Source organism: Porites lutea, chromosome 4 (assembly GCF_958299795.1).
Source record: "Porites lutea chromosome 4, jaPorLute2.1, whole genome shotgun sequence".
Lineage (NCBI taxonomy): Eukaryota > Metazoa > Cnidaria > Anthozoa > Scleractinia > Poritidae > Porites > Porites lutea.
In genome coordinates this window covers 49,594,083-49,619,653 of record NC_133204.1, presented here as the reverse complement: position 1 = coordinate 49,619,653, position 25,571 = coordinate 49,594,083, and the positions used below count along the sequence as shown (strand labels likewise).

The following is a 25,571-nucleotide window of genomic DNA, read 5'->3' as shown; positions in this document are numbered from 1 at the left end:
CCGGCTCTGCAATTTCCCCGTTTTGTTCAAAATGGCGGTCAGGTAAGGTTCCTCTTGCTACAAGCAGTTTACGCCAAAATGCATGAAAATGCGGTAAGATTCGAAGATTTATAGTAAAGGGCTTCTAATGAAGCTCTTCGTTGTCAAAAGTTGACGGATTTTCTCATAAAGAACCTATCTCCCAGAGTATCTCTGATTTCCATATAGAGTAAGCTCTCAAGAGGAGGCAGTGGGCGCGATCCATTCAACCAAAATTCCGACCGGTCCGACCGGGAAAAGTGGTCCAACTCAAAAGGTGGACCAGTTTATTCGAAACTTTTCCGGATGGACCGAACCAATCCATTGAATTTTGGACTGAAATTTCCGGAAATTTTGGTTGAATGGATCGTACCCAGCGTGACCGAGTGGTTAGAGCGGTTGGACTTGCAAGTTCAAGTCCCGCTCTGACCGCTAGCTGGATTTGTTCACGGCAGTCCCAAGTTCAAATCCTCGGCCCCAGAGAGTAAATTCATATAAACTTAAACTTAAAAATAAACTTATCAGGTGATGATAGTTTGGGTACTCATGCATTGTGCGTGATTTCAAACGCCCAACCGCCGTATACCAAACAACGATTTGCGAAAGGTGTACAGAGCATGCACAGGAACATAACCGGCTTTTTTAAGGCTTGAATAACTACAGATAACATAACTTGATCTTTTCTATTACATTTTGTACTCTAGTTGTTGTTTACTGCACTTGCAAATTAGCGAAAGACGCTTTCAGAATTGTGCTTTAGGTTACAACACTTTCTACATGCAGAATTGTGCTGTAGCTCGTTTTGTTTTATTATTATTATTATTATTATTGATATGAATAGCCTGAATTTCATCCGATTACTTCGATTCGTTATTACTCCCTCAGTAACGTCTGAATCGACCGGCTGTTAATGCCGTCCAGTGACGTCACTACTCCTTGACCTTTGCTTTAATTCATGCAAAATCAACAAAAAGCAAAACACGATTTTCAAGTGGCAAACCGAGAAATATTGTTTGGAAATGTCTGCATGATACAGAACTGCTTTATTTTTTTCGATTGTAGTTCATGTTTAACGTTCAAACTATCAACTGCATGCGGTACAACTCTGAACCGGTTGTACTAAATTCTATAATCAAACTCAGTCGCAATCACGCAATGAAATAAACACACACACGGAACACTTAGTTCAAAAACACAATGATTTGCTTTAATTGAAAAGAAGCTATTTGGTCCTTAACGAAGAAAAAACAAAGAGACAAGAAAGAAAAGCTAACAGAATCATCACACTTGACGGTAAAAATAGCAAGAAGGTCAAATTATAACATTGATCTCAGAAAACTTCGCGTAAACAAAATCACTGGCCGCCGAAACCACAAAGCGGCTCTGAATGAAAACTCACCTACCGACTCTCCACGATGATTCTTCATTCGCAGTTCAATTTAGCATTTCAGTTTCGATGACAAGGGCAATTTTGCTCTTTAAGATAAAGATTAAGCTTATAGAAATGTTTGAATTAACCGAAAGAATGCCAGGGATGCGATCCGCTGAATATCAAATGACAATCCCGCTAAAATTTTTCATAATTATACATAATTATGCAAATGTTTAGACAATCAACCAATCAAAATCACTACCCGGTTTTCGGGTAGTGAGTGACGTCACTGGACGGCATTAACGGCTGGTCGATTCAGACGTTGTTGAGAGGAGAAAACGACTCGAAGCAATCGGATGAATTTCAGGCTATGATATTAAGGTGTTTAAAAGCTGAATTTCGACTACTACAGTAGTTTTTTTATGTTTCACTTACCCACTCTCCCAGCACCACAGGTCCTTTAATAAATAAATTTGGCTATTTTCTAAGAAGGACCTATCATTTAGAATCCAATACCTACGCGAGTGTTTGAGTAAATGGTTACCACAGTTGCTCTCCCCTCCTCCCCACCCCCCTGCCCTAACCCCCACACACAAACTATCACATCAGAATGATTATTAATCTATTGACTGCACTATCTCAACAAAGACAGGCATATATATCACTGTCACCAATTTTTTTTTTCTTTCAGTCTTCTTGCTTGGTCAAAACCATTTGTCTAAGTAAACATGAGGCAGTACTGTATATATGTACAAATTAGAAAGTATTGGTCTCAGAGGCTTGGAATTGCCATTCCAAAGTTAGTACCACAAAGGATGGCATCAAGTGAGTCTACACAATTTCAGGCAAAATTGAAAAAGATTGGAGCTGTAGTCACAAGAGCAGGAACGTACAAAGGAAACCCAATTGTTGCAATTCTTGGCTGGAACAGTGCTCAGGACAAACATCTGGCAAAGTACAGTGAAATATTTGAAAACAAGGGCTTTGATACCATCAGATTATCTGCAAATCCATTTAACACGTTTATACTACTGAGCAGAGTCAAGGATGTTAGTCTGAAACTGCTCAATATACTCATAGAAATGAAATCTGATCCAAACCAGCCTGTCATTCTTTACTCCCTTAGCATGGGAGGTTTTAATGTGTATTACTTTATCCATCAAGCTATTTCAACTCCAGGACAGAAATATTTCAAATCCATAAATGTAGTGGGTTGTATATTTGACAGCTGTCCTCATTTTCCTGGTGCCCATAGTTTAAAAGGTGTCCGGTCAACAATTCTAGAAACCATTCCAAATCCTTTGCTGAAGGGGCTCATGTGGGTTGGGCTGGGTATTGTAATTCCCCCAGCATTTCACTTTGGTCCATATATAAAGCGACTTATACCAGACTCTATACACTCACCCATGGGTTGTCCTGAATTATATCTGTATAGTAATGTTGATCACTTAGTCCCAGAGAAGAATGTGGAGACATTCATCAAAGCACACAAGAATAAAGATGTTGAGGTATTTTCAAGGCTTTGGGAGGGCTCAGGTCATGTACAACATTATAAGAATTACCCTGAAGAATATCTCAAAGAGGTAAATACTTTTACTGACTACTGCTTGAGAAAGCATGCCTTAAAATCCAGGCTGTAAGGGTGCTCTACACATTTGTTTTTAATATTTTTCATGGAGGTTTTGGGTAATAGTATTTATGAAATAAAATAAATTATCAAGAGTTACCTCTGTAGGTTTAGAAAAGTACCATGCCCTCTTTAAATATCTCTCCCCTCCAATAAGTTCCTTGTCAAAAATGGCCAGAACAAATAAGCTCTTCAAGCGTCTTTTAGAGAGATCATGGTACATGGATACCAGAGGATGCTTATCATTGATTAAAAAAAAAAACACGGTTCAGGCACCTAGTGGCATAATGGTAAACAATTTACCCTCAGACCGCTGAATCTAAAAAAGACCCGATTACCCTATTTCCTTGAATAACAGCCGGGGTCGATTATCCAAGGCAAGGCCATTATTCGAGGGAGGAAATAATTATTTCAAATATTGCTCACTGGAAGTCGTGCCCTAAATATTTTGTTTTATTATCCCATTAAAAGAAGAAAAATGATCACATATGGGCTTTTTAAGTTTTAAGAGTTCCAAATTTGGTTGCTTGATTAATTTTCAATGTCAATATCCTTGGCGTCAGACCTTGATTTTTCACTGATCAGTTTTGCTGGTCGGATCAGACTCTACGTTAACTTGGCAGGGAGGTGATAAAAGAAACAGAAGAAGGCGAGGGGGGAGGGGGTGGGCGATTATTTTAAATATATCTTTCTAAAGGGGGCGATTATTCGAGTGAGGCGAATAATCGAGGGAAGGCTATTATTCGCGAAATGCAGTATGTATAGCGCGAGACTGGAACTACTTTTTTTGGTAAAAGGGTAAATGGTAAGCAACTTTCGTTAATCTTCTATATCAAATTCCCTATTAAGGGATGAAGCATTTCTTTTCTTTGAGGTGAGGAGGGGGCAAAATTAGTTTTGTGATTTTAAGGTTGATTTACATCATTTTTATTTGGTGCATTTTTCTTCTGCAACTGCTGTGCAGGAGTTTTTTAGTAAGCGCATAACCCTTTAAAGAACATTTAAAATGCCACGTTTTGAAGTTATATGTAATGCGGTGAACGTTATCATTTATCAACTAGCAACTTTAAAAATACTAAATTCTGTTTACAGACCGTAACTTAAAATATTGTTAATTTTAATAGAGAGTAACGGCAATTAAAACATTTTTAAATGCTTTGACGTCAAGTAATTTGTTTGCACATTTTTCCTGTCTTATTAACTTGATTTTTCTGTGGGCTTAGCGCTAGAGTGAAGGTTATGCAACCACGCCCTTGTCCCAGTTAGGGGTCTACGGAGTTGTACTCGTGATTGAAGGACGCCGCATTAAATCGCATAAGTGGTCTAATTGTGAACAAACACAGAAGTGACTGCACTAGTTGAAATTGTGGGTGTTGCGTAAAAATATTTTACGTGAAAAAAGCTCGTAAATTCGTGGGATCCTTGTCTGCGAATACACTCTCTCTCCTCGCTCGATACCGATAGGGACGTTTGAACATCCCAAGCCTCTGTATGCGCTCTCTTACCCATTGTTTCACTACTTTTTTTCAGCGCGAGTCAACGGACTTGAGAAGTTCCAATACATTAAGATTATCTCTATCCCAGTAAAGATACCATCATTTTGACGGCAACTGTCAACCCTCTTCGGTTTTATCGTGTTGTCTTCGTACATGTCGTCGTTTTTGTTGCTGTCACTGGTAGCCTCTCAGTCTTCGTCATCATTTTCGCCAATTCATTGAACAGAAGCTTCAAAGTATTCCAAACTATCACGTAGTTATTCTCGTAAGACAGAAACTTGGGATAGTGCTGAGTGCTCGTCATCATCGTCATCATCATCGTTCTCGTTTTCGACAATTATAGGGAGCTTAAGCAACAACGACGAAGGCGACGGTTACAAAAACGTCACTTAAAAAGTGAATTCGCGCTGCCTCAAACTTTATCGCGCTTATTCCATCCCGTTTAATTCGTCAAATGTTGGCAAATTTACTTTGAGTTGAATTCTAAAGGACTGTATCAAAGTTCAAGAAAAGAAACTGAGAGAGTTGTTGTCTTGTGTCCCGTCCCGGACAAAATGTGAAATTAGGCACTCTCACGTCGTAGTCGTGCACAGCGGCTATGAAATGTAGCATGCGAGCTGAAGCCCTCCCTTAGGTAGGAGGGTGGGAGAGCGCTATATCCCTTCCGTGTAGAGCTGGCTCGCAGGCTAAAGGCTTTGGAGAAATTGAGGTGGACAATGTCAGTTTCATTACCATTGCCAAGAGTGAAGGCAATGCTGTCGTGAATTACGGATATCTAGGCGCCGACTACGCGCGCTGTTCACGGTATGCGTTGAAAAAGCTTCCTCGATCTGTTTTTTTTTTTATATTTTCACTATTACAATTGCACTATCATTTTGCTGTGATATATGTCATGCTCCATACAAGTTCATTTGTAGAAACAACTTCCAGTTCCAACGCTCATTTTCACATTAAAGATCCCCGTCTAAAACAGTAAAAAAAACTCTCTGATTGCCCATAAACCTAGCAGGGATGGCTAATATCCCGGCCAGTGTTGAACTTGAGATCATCTGCAATTAACCACTTTTGTAATTTTTGTAATTTTCCCCCCTAGTATCACTTAGCTACCGCCAAACGTCCCATTGCCAGATTAGTGAAAATCGGTGGCGACTTTTGTAATTAAGGATGAAGACTAAAGAACATCTTTAGTTTGGAAACAAAGAGACTAACACTTTTGTTCTTTGGAAGCCGTGTCTGATTTTAAAATAATGGAGGATCGAGACCAGCCGACGGAAAAAATCAAGGCTCTGATATGGCGAAGGATAACTTCTCAAAGAAGACGACGGTCAGACTGACCGTGGATTTTTTAAAAGACCATTTCTCAGCGCTAAAAGGTGTGCAATGAGTTTAAAACTCCCATATTAAAATTTTCCAATGATCTTTATTGGACTAACTATTGTCAATGCCATTTCAAACGTCAGGTGAATCAACATTTCTAATTGAAAATGAACACCTAATCACAAGATAGTATAAACAGTAGTTCTGAATATTTACTTTCTTCACTTTTTCTTTGGCAATTCATCTGTAGCGAGCCTTTTTAAAAGACTCAGCAATGAGGATAACCAACTCTGAGGTAAGTTGCAGATTGAATTAAGCTGGGGATCACGTGTTTCGGTCAACTAACCAATTTTTCAACTATCAATTCTACCAAGACTTCCCGTCAGTATCTGCTGTCGTCCATTGCTGTTTCTTTGCCTCAGTTACTTTAGTTCAACCCTTCCTGATCCAAAAACTAGCAGCGGCTATTTAAGGACTCGTTTCTCGAAAGAAGTGATTATAATTAAGTTTCCAGCCCTTAAACCATCCCAAACCGAAATAAAATGATTTACCCTGGTACATGTAATGTCAATGTTTCGCTTGCACAATGACTTTCCAGGCCTAGGGCCCCCGGCATTTTTAAAAATTTTTCCAAACTGAAATATAACAGCAATCATACTCTAGCAAACATAACCTAATTTACAGCGACTCATAATTTTAATCATTACCCTCCGGCCGTAATAATTTTTGCTTTAAAAACTTTAACATGGTATTACAAATTGATGACCACTCATATATAACGTCTTTGTCATGTTGGCAAAATTTCAAATATTAGGAAAGGTGAAGCCGATTGAAAAAAAACACTCTCTTTCAACAAAGCTTTCTTTTTCATCATTATGCTGATTCTTCAAAATTTTTAAGGCTGATACTTAAAAATCTCGACAGGAACCACCATTAGTGTGGTTACAGCCCCATGCATGACCAAGCTAAGGCGTCTTTCCAAAAACAAACTCTACTAGTGTAATAGACATTCTTTGATCTTCTTTCCCTCCAAAAGAAATCTACACCAACATAAGCTACGAGAGTGTTATTTTTCTGTAAGAAACGATTTGATTTCCTCCAGATGTTAAGATATTTGGCACCATATAGCAGCTAATGGTCAGGCGTAAAACCTCACCACTACGTGACCCCAAAACTACATTTTCAGTTTAGCTGTCGCTGCCGTTTTGGAATATTTAAATTCTAAAATCCAAATAGCAGTTTAGTTTAAGAGGGAATACTGGTTGAAAGCATTGTTTTTCGTTTATTTCAGCCCTTTTTCTTAAAATATCTAACCAAGATTTTATTTAATCGAATAGAATAATAATTTTTAATATTTTCAATGATTTTTCGAATGTTCTTAATGTAGAATACTTAGGGGGGAATTAATAAAAATTTTGGAAAATTGGAGAATATTGGATTTGGGAGTTGCTAAAAATTAAAGTATGAAGTGAATACTTAGTAAATAAATACTTGATAGACCTCCACCACAATTATGTGCCTCTGGCACCTCTGGTTAGCAGACTAACTGGTTTACGTGTATATCTTTTCTACCCTGATTTATTTCCTTCCCAAGTCAACTGCCCCCTGTTAAGATATAAGAACTTTGAATTTGCAGTAAAACCAAGCAAAAACCCACTTCGTTCGCTTAAAGTTTACATCTGTCTTGACGGGAAGTCAGTAATGATGGTAAACCCGCCATCGCGGACGAAACGTTTTTAACTGGCATCGTGTCGGAAAGAAGACTGCAAGAAAATTAATATAATAATTTGATTCAATATTAAGCGATTTAGCAGAAATTATTTTTGAACAAAAAAACCCCCAGCCATCATGTACAGAAAATGATAATTTAAAAAGCAGGCGTTTTTTATGAATGCTGCTTTTAGCATTATTTCGTGCTCTAAATTTCCATACTCGCAAAATTGTCAGGAAATCTTTTGAGTTTAATGTCGCCTATTGAAATTTATTAATAAAAAAATCATTAACGCACGAAAGCATTAACTTTCAGGTTTTGATTTGTCTTCTGTACCTCACTTAAGCACTGAAATTTTAGTTTCTACTGCAACAGAGCTTCGTGAATAGCAAAGCAATACCACCACCACCACCACCACCACATTTCTATTGTTTTTCTCCACCGCCACCACATTTCTAATGTTTCTTCCACCACCACCACTACCACCACCTCCTTGTCAATTTTAGATTAAGGTGAAGGAGGAGCGAAACAATAAAACTGAGGGGGAGAAGGAGGTGGTGGTGGAAGAAAACATTAGAAATGTGGTGGTATTATTAACCAATCGAAAACGAAGACATTTGTCGACCTTAAAGTAACTTGAAAACCTGTAAACCAGGTTAAACCAACTGAAAATAGCACACAACCTTATCTTAATGAGTTTCCTGCGCACTTTATTCATGACATAAAGACAAAAGGCTATGACGTCATCGGTATTAATGTATTCCTCCGCAAGTTAATGAGATTCACCCGCACAAAAGGAGTAACAGGCCCCTACTATACTACTAACATCATAAGAGCTTTTTGTTTGCTTCTCCTCTCGTTTAGATTAGACAAACCTAGCTTACTTAATAATTCAGTTGACGGCGTCATGTGTGAACACAAGTGCAGCACGATTTTGCATCTTTTGAAGTCTGTCTGTGAGACGGTAACTGGTGTCATCCCCTACAATACTGCAATAATCAAAGTATACTTCAACAATTGACTGATAAACGCTCGTCAAATTTGAAACTGGAACAAAAGGCCTGATCTTTTTTTATGACTCCTATACCAGATGATACTTTTTTTGAGACACTAGCCGCGAGTCCCATGTCAAAAACTCGTCAATTTCTACACCTAAACATTTGCTACTACCTACTTTTTTAAGCGAAATTCCGTTTATAGAATTATCGAGCCCTTGCCCTTAGTTTGTGTAAGAGTCGCTATTCCTTGCCTTGAACCAACTAACATATATTCCCTCTTTAAAACGTTTAATATAAAGTGAGCCTCTCTGCTAACAGCCAAATTTGGAGGTATCGTAAATCTACACTCATATCGTGTTGTAGGGATGCTGGGGTGCAGTAGGCAGTGAAAGTCAAATTAGTATCATCTTCGTACATTCATGTGGTAGCATAATCCCTAATATTACTAATCAATTAATTAAAACACTTTTATAGCGCTCACATCCATTAATTGTTCGTGGCGCTTTACAACAATATTAAAAATAATAATTTTATAGTGAAAAAAACATAGAATAGAAATAAGAAGATATAAAGCCCTAATTTCTAATAATAAATTAAACCATTATTAATAAATTTCCTAACAACGTAGGTCTATAAATTGTTTTAAAAAGTAGAAACACTGTTCGATCTACGAATGTCTAAGGGAATAATGTTCCACAGTCTAGGTGCACATGTAGAAAATGCCCTGTCGCCATATGTTTTAGTATTGGATTTTTGTTGCAAACAAAATCACCAACACGTTCTCCCCTTTGTCCAAAAACTGAACTCTAAGTAATGAGGTCTCAGTGCTATGAAAGACTTTGTATGCAGATTGAAAAGTCACATGCAAATCATTGTCAGTCAAATAGCCATTCAATTTGTTAAAAGCGGCCTTTAAAATTAATTTTGACACAAACTTGAGTCTGGATACAGATCTGTAGTTTGCTAAGTTAGGATTTGCCTTCTTCAACAAAGGTAAGAGCATAGCAGTTTTTAACTCATCAGGTATCTCACCAGCTGCAAGTGTTGTTCAATAATCCCTTTCAAAACAGGCACCAGGGTAGTGTAACACTTCCGCATGAGTGATGTAGGCAACGGGTCAAGAGTACAAGATTTTATTAGTTTGCTGCCTTTGATCAAATCCAACACTTGCGTATCACCGAGAAGCACAAATTTTGGCATACGAGTGCCGCACTCAACAGACAATTCAACCGGTAAACTGTTGTCGTCCCTACCAGACTCTATATCACATCGGATGCGCTCTATCTTTTAAACTAAGATCATTTATTTATATTATTATGTAAAGTGGCCCAAGTATTGAACCCTAGGGAACACCAAATTTTAGAATGGGTTTCTCAAAGAGTAATCCGTTTATATGTACAACCTGAAATCTGTTAAACAGATATAATTTAAACCATTCTAACAGGGCGACCACGAACTCCGATATACTCTAATTTCGTGAGTAGAAGCTCGTGATCTACTGTATCAAAGGGTTTCTTAAGGTCCAGAAATGCAACTCCTTTAATCAGTCCCCTGCCTGTCTATATTAAAACACCAATGATTGGTAAGATCAGGAAGAGCGGTTACTGTCGAATGATGGGATCTGGAGCCAGATTGACGTGCATCTAATATGTTACTAATCTATAACTAAATAGTGGTAGACTTGCTCATCAACTATTGTAGCTTTTCAAAGACCCTGGATACGGTTGATAAGACTGATATTGGTCTATAATTATTAGGATTTTTACGTTCACCTGCTTTAAACAGAGGAAACACTTTTGACCATTTCCAGTCATCGGGAAATTCTAACCTTTTAATTGACAGGTTGGACAAATCAGTTAACTGTCCGTAAATAACTAGAGCAGACAGCTTGAGGATTTTTTTGTGTTTTCTGTATTATTTAGGGTAATATTGGTCGGCGTCCATTGGCGTCCATCAAGCCATCCATCAAGCCAGAATGACTGGACAACCGACAATATGACTAACAATACACGACTGTTTAACTGTGACAATGGACAGATAGAAACACACCAATGATATTACGAGTCTTTATAGCCAATGACATCACGGCTTAATTGACCAATTAGGTCAATAAACAGAGTTTAATACCATCAACTGACGTGATACAACTCACTTTGACTCTAAAGCTAGATGACTACGGCACAGGTTGTCGAAACGTCAGTCACTGTCAACAACAGTCCTATTCAGGACTACGTTCACCCAGACGATCATGTTCAATCTACTTATGAAATGACTCCTGGGTTCAAACCTTTCACAGTGATGTCAACTGTTGATAATTTTGCTGTTATTTTATCATTGACGTCAGTGACTGACGTCAATGGTGGAATAAATGCAAACATCCTCTAAATCCTGAGTGGTAACTCGTTGTAGCAGAACAATTAGAAAGAGAAATTTTTTTTGAATTACTAGTAATTGACATTGCACACATCGCACGATTGTTTGTGCAAGCGCGGCAGCAAATCACAAGCCGATCGATACGATTGCGCCACCTGCAACAGGAATTAAAGCATGGCTTAAAAGCCAACGAGATATTGGAAAATAATGTTTATGTATTCTACTGCTACGAACGAACATTAATTCCAAGGAAGATAAATCTTCTTTCGCGTTAAAGAATCCGTGTGTTTCCTATAAAACACAAGAGAAATTGTAATGAATGTTCTTTTCATTATTTCCGCAGGAAACTGTTATACATTAATTCTGTGAATGTTCATTTCCTGCCTCGGATCTAAATAATTGAATGAAAAAACTCTTTTTACGAGATCTTTTATATTGAAAACAGCAAAAAAGGTTGTCCTAAACAAAGACCCGTCCTTTCTTTTAAATATAAGAGACCTTGTGAAGAGCTTTTTTTTCATTCAGTTGTTCATCCATCAATTCTATTGATCGTTATTCTCACCTTAATGAAAATTTATTTCATAGTTATAAAAGGCAAAAGGTTTACTGTGGATTCATGAAGTTATAACGATTGCAAAAGTGAGCTAAGACCAAGTGTGTATATTTCACTTCACTAATAAATTCCGGCCTTAGATCATCCAGGGAAATATTTCCTCAATTATCGAAATGGAATTGCGCGAGGTCTAAAAAGCGCCGTCATTGGACGTCTTGAATAAAAATACACTGCAATTTTTCCTGATGTCACAATCTATCTCTATAGAGACAAATCACATCATCTGTCCGCGGCGATTATCATCAATAACATTTGTTTAGATAAAGCGATTGCTGATCAAATTAATAGAATAAAACAAGCTTGTATTAGCATTATTCTTAGTTTGTAAGTTTTAATATTTGGCAGTTCTCGCTAGAAAAAAAAAGGACACACAAAAGGGCTTATCCAAAGATCAACTGAAAATAATACTGTTCGCAGTATTTATCCTAATAATAGAAATAGTGGAAAAACTATTGTTTTTTTTATTTTCATGGGAAATATCGCGTGTTAAGCGTGGTTGTTGTCTTACAATGGTAAAACGGAATTGATTAACTTTGCTAGTATTGACAGCCAATCTTGTGCTTTATTAATATCTGTTATCTGCAGGATATTTCCTAATATCTCCAACTTATTTACACGTTGATCATGATTATCATAAGCTGGAATATAAAAAGAATTGAGTAGGAGGTTGGAATATAAAAAGGAGTTTTATTCTGTTGTGGTATCTGCAGTTTTCATTCATGAACTCTAAATGAATTCGGGTGTCGTGTATAAGAACTTTCGTACGATTACTTTTGAATATGTAAAACTCGTATCACAGAGTAATTTTATTAACAGCATTGATTATGGAGCCATTTCTATCGTTCAGTTATTCATCTCCTGCTGTGTTTTGATAGTCTTGCCACGCGCTACACTACGCACGGGGTAGAAAACCACTAAAAACGGTTAACCGCTTTAAAAGCCAGTAATTGAATAAATGTGGAAATTAATTGAACACACGATAGCGAGAATTGAGCAGAGGATTTGAGTTTAAATTTTTCGAGGTTGGCCTTAGTTTGCGGAAACAAAATTGTTCAAAGTCTCAGTTCAATCGAACTGTCTATATTTTATTCTGGACTTCAACCGTGGAACAGGTAATCAGTCTTGCCTCAGTCGAGATAAAATGACGTCCATTTTTATTTGGGCTCCGGGCTTGTCAAAAATTATTTCAGAAAGGTTCATATGTATAAAAGCGTTAGAAGGTTCATCTAATTTTTATCATATTTCCAAAACATACTCAATGGTTATCCATGAAAAAGGCATCATAGTTATTTTATTTGCTGTTTAAATATAATGTTCTTGTTAAGAAGTCATTTTCAGTCCTTCACCGGAAAACCAGCTGCTCTATAAGGTTCTACCCAACAACTTTAATAAGTCTTATTAGTGAAAATAATACATTTCCCGTTTTCATTTTTTTGCAAACTAAGAATCGGTTTCATAATGAACTTACGTGAAGGCCGTACTTTCACTTAAGTACTCCATTAAGAAGTTATTTATTAATAAGTGTAGTTTTGTGCTTTTCTCCCGTTTCAGTTAACTTCAAACCCAAAATATATAACAAATTAAGCTCCCTGAAAATGTTAAATTTAGACAACCTTGTTGATTACGTGACATTATTCAAATGTAAAGAGACGGTAATTCACCGTCATTTAATTGTTATATACACAATACGACTATACCTACATAGCCTAAAGATCCTTCAAACCACAATGTAAATCGTTTCATGATACTGAGAAATTTCGTTCCAGCACATTCATAAATGAACAAATTGCCGGGCTTCAGCCGCCAAGATGAAAGAACAAACTTCCACTAAAAAATTATTTTTATGATAAATGATATCAAATTTCACATGTTAAAATTCAGTTTGTCAACTTCTGCCATCAGGAGTTTTCTTCTGGGGCTGAAATAAAACCAATCAGCATCGACGTTATATAGAGTACAAACAATCAGCCAATCAAGAGCAAGTTTCCTCACCTCGCGAAAGCAAGAAAGTGTAGAGTTTGAGTCATACACTGCCCTTGATTTGAAGTGAACATCATAATAATGACAGAGCCAAGCTTATCTGATAAAACATCCTAGGAGTACAAAACATGCGTGCATACAGAAAACGAGCCCATGTCCGATGAGTTGAGTGTTAAACCTGCAATTTCGCAGAAAATTTTGAGTGATCATGAACTCACAGAAGATGCTAAGGAAAGTCACAAATGTGTCATCAGTATTCAATGTCGACGTCATTCTTTCCATTTGCTTTCCTCCTCTTGAAATCTTGTTTACTCGTCTCTTAAGTACACGTTACCCATTTCTGTTACATTGTCATTTGCCGTTTTCTCTACTATCAGGGGAACTCAATGGATGTGTTCCTCAAAATATCTGTTCTTCAGGCAAATTCTTGCTGGCTGGGAGATTCGAAAAAATAATATGTCCTTGTAGGAAAGTGTTCCTGGGAAATAGATAATGAAGGGTGTATGAGGGGATTCGATGTCTAGAGGTGCTATTTGTCTGAAACATCTCCCCCCCCCTCCTCAACACACGCAAGTGAAGGGATGAATTTCGCCCCCGCCCCCTCCGCACTGAAAGGCTGATTTTCAATTTGACCACACCCAAACTAGCCAGTAACGTTTGGACATACGTCTGCTGGGAAAATCCCCAGTAAATTATGTTGCCGGTTGTAGGTGCACCTTGCTGGCTGTGAACTCTACCATCAGTCTTGCCGGGAGTGAGGAACAGATAAATTTTTCTCACCAATCTCCCCAAATGCTCAAAATGGTTTCAGAACGCTTTATTCTTGCTTTGTTGTTCTTTTTAGGTCTTTTTCGCAAGATTTCCCGTTGGGTGCCCCTGTACTATCATTCAGCGGTCATTCAGTTTATTTATCCAGTTGTGTAGGGATCAAGGTATGTTGACACGACCTGCTCCCATCTCTTATGCCATGTAACGTTTACCAGAACTAACTAATACAAATTGTCACGTCAAGCCTGAAAGAACCTTCTTTAATACCTTACTTCTATCCCAAATCCGGCTTGAAACCCTTTGTAATGCCACTGTAACTTAGAAGTCCGATTAGAATGTGTGTGGGTTCATATCCTTAGAAGACACTTGATTGCCCCACCTCTTCCCTTCTAACTCATCTAACCCTCATCTTTACACAGATGATGATGTCCAAAGGTGTCCTATTTCGTCAGTGGAATTATCCAAGACAGTTGTAGTTTCAAAATAATGCTTAGATTTTCTTTGCCCTCTAAAGTACTATCAAAATGCTAAATTACTATCTATTTGAGACAAGGGCTCGATCATAGTCTGAGCGACTTGTTCGCAAAAGTTAAGACAAGAAACTTCAGCTGCCAATCAATATCGGAAACTACTGAGTAAAAGAGATGCAAATCGAGAGCTATTTATTCACCATTTCCTGCGTCTTTCATCTATTAATTAAAATTTAAATTCAAAACATTTCGCCATAGACTGGAAAGCTTCGTCAACTGCTCCATTTTAGATACCATCATTTGCCATGAAACAGGTTTTCCTTAACATCATCATCAATTTTTCCAAGTATTCTTTTAAAAGGAGTTTGTGCGACTTCTCAGCCAATGAGGAAACAAGGTATGCAAGTTGTTTATCTTCAGTTTCGATTCAGTTTCATGTTATTCTTGCTACAAGTAGCCTACATCGAAAACAATTCAAAAGGTTTTTTTCCGCGGAGGTCATTACAGACTAATCGACCTTACTGAGGAGGTTGATTCCAGATTTGTTTTATAATAGCTAACATGCACGAGCAGTCCGCATATCAATCGGCTTTGCATGACCAAACTGGCTAGGGTTCGGTCTTTACGTGGCAATAAAAACTGTCAATAAGTTATTATTTCATGTCGGCTTGGTATTATACGAATGTTCGCTTGTCGACTCTCTTGGTTACCGTTACAAAAGCGTGTTCTTTCAGGCTAGTATGAGTGTGTGTGTGTGTGTGTGTGTGGTAGTTTTTTAAAATTCAATCACGTGTGACTCGAAACAATCGATAATTTTTTCATCAGGCCACCGGATTTACAGAATGTTTCAGACATTCGTAAAAGTCTGAATGGTACCTTTATTTAAAGTAACTCATCTTTTTTAAATCTTCACAATACGATGAATGAATTGATGATATTCCCTCTTCAAGATTATTCTCTTATTTTTGAACTGTTATCGGTTGCCACCTTGTAGATATTATATGACCTTATATGTGTGCCTGAATAAAAATGCGACATTCTGAGTGATAATTGCTGGTAATCTTGAGATCTAGCGTGCTTGAAATTTTAGTAACTTAGCATGTCTTTGATTATGAGTAGACTGAAAAGTAAACGCATTAAAATTTTGACCAGCAATACTGCGGGAAAAATTCATTTACACCACCGGGCTAGTTGGAGGAGAAATATCAAAGTTCTCCTTTCTCAAGGGTCATACTAACTTGTAGATTTATCCAGCCGATAATAACAGAACTTATACCACAGGCCACGCTGGCAAATAGAAACATCTGACAATATGTTCATATCTTTTTTCCAATCAGCCCACCGGCTGGCTCGTGAATTGGCCTTTCATAGGACTACGTTAAAAAGTTAAAAATTCCAGTTGTATTCTTTAATTAAGGCCAGCACCTCCCGTCTCGTTTTTTTAAAGGCTTCAATTATGATTCATTTTCACTCCCGGCTGTGAAATTATTAAAGCCGGGATGTTCTGGTGAAAGCTATTTAAAATTTTATGATTCTTTGTTATTGAATTTTATATTACAGTATTAGGTTTTGTGGGTCACGTAGTTTAAATATATTTGAGCAAAACCTCGGCTTTCAATTTTCTTGATGAGTTGCCAAACATCATCTGATATGAAGAGACCGATTAACTAAAACCGAAAATACATTTTACGAGCAACGATATTCTAAAATTGAACACTTATCAGCGATTTTAAGAATCTACAAATCAATTATGTCTTGTATTGGAGGAATGAACAAATTATGCTGGAATGATCACCATAGCCCAAACTTTCAACGAAACTATAATGACATATGATTAAGAATATTGGTCAAAAATTTATAACTTCAAGCTTTTTATGGTATTACCTACGCAACTTATTTGCTTATTTGGAAAATAAAATCATTTTTTTTCTGAATTTTCCATTTCAGTCTAGAACCCTCGTCTCCCCTACCGGCCCTAGATTCTGTTAGGTCAGAGCAAGCGAGTCAATTCACTGTACTCGGCTTTCTATTTCATTCTACTCTTCTCTTCATTCTTTACGCATTTTAAAAACATTAAAATGTTCAGTTTGTGTACTTAAGAGTTCGTATCGCAAAAGTATCAAACAATAAGCATTTTCCAAATCCAAAATGATGTAAAATATTCGACAAATTCTGTTATTGGCATTGCTCTATCGTGTCGATTTTCAAACCTGCCGCGGGCCACAATTCTGCTCAAAGTGCTGATCAGTTTCATCAGCGTTTTAATGTTATCGCTTCCGTCGGATTTGCCGAATTTATTTGATTGGAGTGATCGTGTGATAAGAGTAGTGGGTGCTAACTTTGAACATAAGGTTTAGCTTGGTTTTTATCAGGCACTTTATCAAAGGCAAACATTCATTGTAATAAAGCTAACTGATTGGCTATATCTTCACCGACAGGGCTGATTGATTAGTTCTTGAAGTGCGACCTCTGTTTTGTAATTACCTCTCCATAATGCGTTTAAAATTGGACTTTTCACCATTTAAAATGAAAAATGCAAATTGCAAAAAAGTTAATATACTAGCATTAACAGTCACTCGCAAAACAGTTAAAGAAATTCTTAAGGTTCGGTAAAAACCTTCTATGTTTAGAAGCTCAGCTTATAAGCTTTTGCTTGTTCCAGTTAATGAAACGTTCCGTCATCTCTATCCATTGAAAACTAGTGTTATATCCGTTGTAAATTGAAGTTAGATTCACCCGGTTTGCCTTGTTTTGTTTTTCCGCATGTTCAGAAAAAGGGTGAATCATTACAAAAAGCTTGTATTTTGTGCTTAAATGTCATTACAATAACGATACATGCAGTAACCATGAATCAACATCCTTCAGAGACACAAACAGTTCTAGGTCGTAAATATTTAAATGATATCGCCTATCACGAGTCCATCAATAACACCATACAGTGAAAAACCTGGTATGCCGTGCTGACATTTTTTTTTATTTCATTTCAAAAATGCTCATGGAGACGACTTAAAAGCTGCTCAAATTCGTCGAAAACCAGACAAGGGGCAGATAAATAGGGTTGGTAAATACCAACGATCCAAAAATACGAGTTGTTATTTTGACTGACTATTTTCATTGCAGCATTTTGTCGTGTTTCACACTTGAGTGCTAGGCACTGTGTGCTAGTTACTGTTCACAATTGTCCTCGCTGCTGGTCGATATCGGATGCTCGCAGGCATTGGAAGGTAGGCAAATTTTGAAATGCGTTCATGAAGTTAATGAGGAAAAAATGCATTGGTTCAAGAATGCTTCCGTGCTACTCCGCGACTTTTCCAGAAGTCAAAGTACCGCCAGCTGACAGCCTCGTTCAAACATAAAAACATGCTGTCAAATAGAGCCCACAAAGATCACTTTAAAATTACCTAAGCCGCCAGTTCCTATGTTCTTTCCTCGGAGTTTAATTAGCCAGTAAACTCCTAATTAACAGCTAGTAAGCGCAGTTTGGGTCGTTTTTCTAAACGCTTACTCCTCTATATTACTCTTTGGAATGTTGGAGGACCCCAGGGAATTTGATTCTTGTTCTTATGGATTACAAAGTTTTTTTTTACCAGCTTGAAGATCTTTTGTCCAGATTTGGTTTATTGTTTGTTCAGACCACAACGACAAACAAATAAGCAGAGATTAAACCGAGCATACCGTCATTTAATAAAGTACGTATGCAATGGTACCTAGGGGGTAACAATCTGTGGATTTCTCGTCGGTCAGCATTAGAGCACTTACAGTACAAAGACGAAACGGTGACGAAGATTCTGATGAAAATGCTTGAGCTTTAACTGGGTGGCAGGAAGTAAAACTCGAAGTAATCAGATTTAAGTGACAGTGATTGTTATCCGGTCAAATAATGACTAGAAGGAAATTTGCATAGTGCCACTGGTACAATTTCTCAGTATGTCATATCACTTTGGGAATATGGTACACAAGGAACTGCTTTATGTGTACTAGACTCTAAGGTAAGTGTAATTCTAAAGAGCTGACAATGATGCTTCACTGTGTATTGCTCTAAAAGAAGGGATGCTAAATGCTGCATTTGTTGTGTTCTTTGTTGTAAGGCTAGAAAAACGTAAACAAAAAGTGTACGCCATTACGCGGAGGTAATAGACACCAGTCATTTAAACCTGGGTTCCAAGAGTTCAAAATATAGGATCAGATCATATGCGACGACGTGAGACAGGGTTATTTGAGAAGTAGCACCTGTCTTTGATCAATGCCCTTGTTTGCAGGCTGTAAAATTACTATTGATTCTCGTCATCAATTGTGAGCCATGACACAATAACACAAAGCTTGCTTGAAATTCCTTTAACATGAAAGTAAAAACTGCGTATTTTCGAGGATACCAGTTTTTCTGAGGCTCTTATTCTTTGGGAAATATAAAACGATGTATCAAATGTAACTTCTCCATTACGGTGATTCTGTCCCTTTTGGAACTCTAAAAAGTCTTCACTCTTTTGACATGTTTGTCAAAGCTCAATTTTGTCTAAACCTTTTCCGCCAAATAGCATTTAGCCTACAATAAGTGAAAGGTTACTAAGAACATTGTAACTTTACACTTATAAGTAACCTTATGGTGTTGTTTTGATGGCCCTCGCTAATCCTTTTATCTTTATTTGGTTGTTTGGAAAAAGGAAAGAGGGAAGCTGAAAGTTTTGAAAATTAACACTAACTTATTCCCGATGTTTTTTCCCCAGCTTGATTTGGTGGAAGCAGGAAAAGGCAATAAACATCCGGACATACGTGCCATATTGCTTTCTCTGACGTGCGATACGGATGTTGTCCTGAATTAACGGGTTTATTCTGGTCTCGTACGTGGGCTACGGGATAAAAGGAGCAGTACCATACGATTCACTCAGTTGCTTGGCATCTTTCCTTTTTAAGAGGTGCGTTGGTATAAAGAGTTGTTTACTTTGTTGTCAGAAAAAAAAGGAATATTGACACGACAGGACGTTCGTTACTTGACGCTTTTGATCCGTCTGCAACACAATTATCATCTTTTATCTTCTTGATCATCGACTTTTGAGGTTCTGGAACACGCGGGAATTTTACTCAACATAGCAGCGATCAAAGTTTTTCATAACTGGTTCACTGTATGGAATCCTCATTATCCTGAAGAGGCATTGGACCTAAAAAGAGTCACAACCCTGACTTTCTTCACTGGACACTTAACATAACCATTCGCTGGCATTTGCTCAGACAGCTGTGAAATTGATTAAAATTTAACAAATCTCTTTAATGTCGAGACAAATAAAATGCCATTGACAGCATTAAATGAAACCTCCGCATTAGAAGAGGAGCCACCGTCCTTTCTGGACAGCTCACAAGGTAAAGCTACTCTTTGTGTTTACATATTAACGTTTATCTTGGGCTCAATTGGCAATGTCCTCGTACTGTTAGTAGTACAAGGTAAAAAACGTCGAACAATTAATGATTTGTTTATTGTAAATCTGGCCATATCCGATCTTCTTATGATTGGTTTTCTCCCTGTGTACACGGCTAGACTTTTCGTCAAATTTCACCATAGCACGGCGTTCTGCAAGACAATATCGCCGTTAGCCACCATGACGTTTTTTGTTAGTGTGTTCACCCTTACGTCCATGGCAATCCACCGATGTTATGTCATTACAAACCCATTTAAACCTGAGATACGTAAGTGGAAGATTATTGGCTGGTTAATTGGTTTATGGCTGGCATCTTTCCTGGCTGTGCTTCCTCTAGTGATTGTGGCTCAGGGTGATTTTGGAACAGAGTGCGTCGAGGGATGGCCTTCTGAAAAGGGACGAAAGGCATACACAGCTTCCTTGTTTGTCCTGCAATATTCCCTTCCCTTGGCTGTCATTAGTGCCGCATACATAAGAATCGCAGTGGATTTACTTAAATCGAGTACAGAGCGATTCGGACCTGGAAAAAGTCTCAACAATAATACCCGGCGTGTACGCAAAGAAGACATCCAGATTTTAAAAACGATTGCGGTTATTGTGTTAGTATTTGCAATTTGCTTGTTACCCGTTCAGCTTTCCTGGATGATGACTGATTTTGGTGGCGAAAGAGAGAAACAAATTGCAAAAGACGTGTTTCTCAAGTTCGATTTTCTTCTTTCTATTATTCATAGCTGCCTCAATCCGCTCGTCTACGGAACACTCACGAGACGTTTCAGAACAGGTTACATAAAATACCTTATCTGTCTGTGTCCTTGCATCAAAATGCGTCTGGCTGATATCCAGAGCACGGCTGGTCCGTCACAAAATAACTCTCTACGCAAACAGAACGGTAAAGCTCATTTCCATGACCACGAGGACAAGATTTGGTTTGCAGTAAACGGAAGTCCTGAACACGAAACTAAAAGCACAGAAGTTTAACCCAAAGTGCAGAACTAAAACATTAAAACTGTAGCCGAGGCTTCTTCATGTCAGACGAAACGTAACTTCATTTGGCACAAGGACTAAGAAAGCCTTTTTACATGACGTCACGGCGGCCAAAATTTGTGTTCCAAAACAATGAAACGGTGGCTATGTTGGTGTTCCAACCCAATCCTGTGGGAGCTAAACTCTTTTCTTATGTAAACGCTGGCCACGTGAGCAAAAACGCTCTTTAGCCTGGGTCAAAAGAGTGTTCGGAAAATATGATTGATTGGCAATATCTCCTGCTATTATGCCTAAAACAAAATAGAATTTTCCCCAAATATACACCGTGAAGTCTTCTTGTGTTTAACGTATAATTATGGTCACGTGACATGATCATAAACAAGAAGGAATTTTCTTTGTCTGGTTAATTTTTTTATATATGATATAATAATACTATTACATATTATATTTAAAACACTGGCGTTGGTGATGGATGATGATCATATTTTACTTTCTTCGTTTGGAATTAACGAACTCGAAGTTTGAAATTAAAGTTTTGAATAATTAAGACCAAATGTCGGTTTTTGAAACGATGTTTGCCCCCATAATTTTGTATTGAAGTGAAATATAAAGTCATTCCAAACGTGAAGTGTAAGAAATAGTTAACAGAGAGATTAAGTTTCTTGTTTACGCCAAACGGCAAACGTGAATTTGTACCACGTCACCAAGTTTCTGTTTTTATCTGCTTATTTTCTGTTCTGAGAAATTCTTAACTTGAATCTGACGTTTGCCGTTTGCGATAAACGTGAATCTTAATGTCTCTAATATGAATCAGAAAAACGCTATTGATTGATTTCTTTCAAAAAAACCGTCATCAATTCGTCAACTTATTATTTAAGCTTTTCAGTAAAAAGGTTCACGTTACATGTCACGTGACCTACTAAAACGATAGTTTTACCTTAAAATATTAGGGACGATGAGATATTTCTGTTAAAATAATTGATTCATTTCCTTTCTCTTTTCTTAAGTTAAATCGTTTTTCCTAGGTAACCCATTAGGCCTCAAAATACTATCGAGTCGGTGATATTTTGCTTATATTAGTTTACTAATAAAAGTTCTGTCATTATTACCTTATTTTTACTAATTTTCGCGACCACTTATAGCCATTTATGTCATTAATACTTAGTCTCTTTAAAACAATTTAAATTTTATGGCAGTTTTTCACGTAAAAATGATGCTAATGCAAGTATCTATTACATACATTTGTACTCACTGAGTAAAGGCGAGGTACTTCCGATCAATTTCTCAATTACCGTTCGCACAGAATTCAAACGTTCGTTTAGTTGCAATTAACCCGTACCCCTCAAGGGAATTACCCAGTAACACCATCAAAGATATTTGCATATATATGACTTTTAGTTTAAATGCATGTATGTATGTATCATTACATCTTTTTATTCCGCGTCTGGTCACCTTTATCTTCTAATAAGATGAAAAAGTACTTTTATCTTATTTTTTCAAATTACCATTACTCTGACGAATTTGGCGCTGGTAATCACGTTCATATTTTGAAGCATGTTGTCGTTAGCTTGCTAATAGAGACCTTTAGATTCGAGGACGAGATCGACTACGAGTACGAGATTTAAAGGGGCTTTAACTTAAAAGTTTTTTCGCGTATTCTCAAAAAATAGACACCCCGGAAAGCTTCATTGTACTTTTTTTCTTTAGAAAAGATAGCAGCGTTATCTATATTGAAGGAGGTTAAGCCCTCTCGCGATCGCAAAATGATAAAACTTCTATCATTTGATAACTCGTTTCCGCCATTACGACAATTCTCGCTAACATTCGTAGTAGAATAACGACGGCTACCAAGCTTTCCCGCCAAAATGACCCTGGTTCACGCTCGCGCACTACTTGAGAAAATTTCGTACTCGTAGTCGCACTCGTCTTAGAATCTAAAGTTCTCTATTATCGTCGGCTTTCCTTACCACACGAAATTTGCTTAAAAATCAATCTCTTGAACTTTTATGGTGAATACTTGATTGTTGTAGTTGAACATAATTGTATAACATTCGCACTTCATACCCATTAATTGTCCCGAAACGGTGGAACTAAGTAGGGACTTTACGATCCCACGACACGATGGCAGCGAAAAAGTCGCATAAAAAGTGAATTTACGTTCTTCCAGTCTTTATCGTGATTATTCCTACCCATTTACTTTTGTCAAAAGTAGGTGAACCGTCCCCCCTCCTGGAGTTGAATTGCTAAGATCGCTATCCATGTTCAGAAAGAGAAATAAAATTTCGTGGTCGCTTGTTTACGTCCTCCATAAAATGTAATATTAAGCAATTTCATGTCGTAGTCACGTAAAAACTGCAAAGAAATTTACAAAAAAGTATGATGCTCTTGTAAAGTTTTTGTTTTGCCCTCTAAACCTATTATAAAGTCTCTAGTTACGGCTGTCTTTTGGACTGATAGGCATGCCGAATAATGAGGGTATGCGACGTAAACCGCTACCAGAGGAGGAAGGAGGTGCAAAACCTTTTTTTTCTGTAGAGATATGTCGTGGAGTTATAGTTACGCTTCCCAAGAGGCGGGCAACAAAAACCGAATAATTCTAACCAAGGGTCGCAATGCATCATGCCACCAGCGCGCAGACCCAACACGACGGAATTTAAAGGAGTTTCTTATATTCTGCGTCACGGGCCAATTGTGTAATACTATGCAGTGGGAATATTTGTTTTGTTATTGCTTCAGAAGCTACGTGTCAGTTGTAAGTAATGGCATACAGCTTCTTTCCCAAGTTTCTAATTAGAGTAAACAACAATTGTCCAATGTTAATTAGTCTTTCAAAGTCATTATGAAGAAATAAGCTTTTTATCCCTCTCTTTTATCAAACAACAACAATAATATCACGAAAACTGACCCTTTTGAATTAAGCCCCATTCAGATGACACTAGCACTGATGTTTTGCTTGTTAGGCTGAACTCAGTCTGCCGTAGGATTTATTCCAAAGTAAAAACTACAATAACGTCGCTGATAACATTACCCAGTTATTGGTGCTATGTACATAGCTTTCGTGTTTATAGTCACTATTATTAGGATGAGTGATCTTTTACCCCACAGTTCAAATAATGGGAACAGGCCAATTATTTTGTTCAAAAAAGTCTAAAATTATCCTAAAAAACAAAATTAACAATGTTCCTGTTTTTGTGAAGAATACTTTATAATTGCATTGCAATGGAACTATTTATAACGCCTGTCTTTTGGACTGATTGAACACAATGAAGGACAAGGATTTCAAGTTTTGTCATCGTTTGTCGGACAAACTGTTAAAAACAATGAATATTTTTCTTACTTTCCTATGATTGGTATAGTTGACATTTCTCTTTATGGTGTTACTAGTGGGGCTCCTGTACTAAGAGAAATACTCAGTCATATATATTTTTTGAGCTAATGACAAGAATTCTAGAGACACGTGCCTCTTTAAACGTTTTCGCCGAACCGTTTTGCTGTCATATGGAGGACGTATCATAGAACATCACTGTAGACAGCTGCAAATTAAACACGTACCATTTCATAAAATTTATTCTCGTTTGTGTAGAAATATTTAAGAAAAAGTAGTTAAGGAAAAGGAAGGTAAGATAAAGGGTTACTTGCTCAATGATATTTATTCTAATAGCCGAAGGTTTTCCTGGCCCTGTAATGATACCGATTGCTATGATACGAAACGGGACTGAAGCACGCGCTCAGTTACGTTTCACTTGAATGTGGGATAACCTTCATGCAGTATTTCTTACTTTAGGAAGGTATTACGGAAACGTTTGCCTTGAGGTAGCCAAATTCTAAAAATTGCTATGTTTTTTTCTCCGCATGAACTCTGGATTAAAAGTCGTGAAGTTATTTCTCGTGATATTTCCGGTCAACAAATTAAGATCCGTGATTGAAGGAGTTATTATGCCCTCTACCAACACCTCGTCCAGTCCTTCATTTGTTATCCGTGAATGTTTCCAACTCAATCCGGTTTTCAAGGAGGATAAGGTCAAAGTGCTACACATATGGAAGACACATGAAAAAGTTTAAAAATCCATCAAGGACACCCAACCAAGAGCCTTTTGGAGAGCTCTAAATACGCTGGTCCACCTAACATTAACAGCGTAATTTTCAACAAATTGTTGGTGTTGAAGAGTATTTTTTTTCTGTAATAAAAAATACGGGTCCAAAAATTAGATCCGGATATTTTAATATCTGATGTTTTCATTAATATTTTTAGGGAAGCTATAACTGAGTCAGGTGCACTCATCGTGCAAAGAAAGTAATTGGTCATAAATTTGCCCTTCTCTTGGTTCGCCCGTAATTTCCCCTAGTCTGCCTACACCAGCACTAGTGCCCGGAGTTCTTTGCACGTTTCGTCCAATAAATTGTGACTTCACTTTGAAAACTAAGAATTGCGA

General features: G+C 37.5%; 2 protein-coding genes across 2 annotated transcripts; both read left to right on the top strand.

The window, feature by feature from the left end:
- Positions 1-24: 24 nt before the first annotated feature.
- Positions 25-3,639, top strand: LOC140933951 (transmembrane protein 53-like). The gene is made up of 2 exons (XM_073383632.1): positions 25-42; positions 2,082-3,639. The coding sequence occupies exon 2, from the start codon at positions 2,119-2,121 to the stop codon at positions 3,028-3,030; it is 912 nt and encodes a 303-aa protein (XP_073239733.1). The 5' UTR covers positions 25-42; positions 2,082-2,118; the 3' UTR covers positions 3,031-3,639.
- Positions 3,640-19,348: 15,709 nt separating this feature from the next.
- LOC140936040 (substance-K receptor-like) lies at positions 19,349-21,213 on the top strand. Its single transcript, XM_073385617.1, has one exon. It carries the CDS (start codon positions 20,026-20,028, stop codon positions 21,130-21,132), a length of 1,107 nt encoding a protein of 368 aa, XP_073241718.1. The 5' UTR covers positions 19,349-20,025; the 3' UTR covers positions 21,133-21,213.
- Positions 21,214-25,571: the final 4,358 nt, after the last annotated feature.

What these genes read in the sequence shown, in the direction of transcription:
- LOC140933951 (XM_073383632.1), top strand. Translation starts at nt 2,119, where the DNA reads ATGAGGCAGTACTGTATATATGTACAAATTAGAAAGTATTGGTCTCAG.
- LOC140936040 (XM_073385617.1), top strand. Translation starts at nt 20,026, where the DNA reads ATGCCATTGACAGCATTAAATGAAACCTCCGCATTAGAAGAGGAGCCA.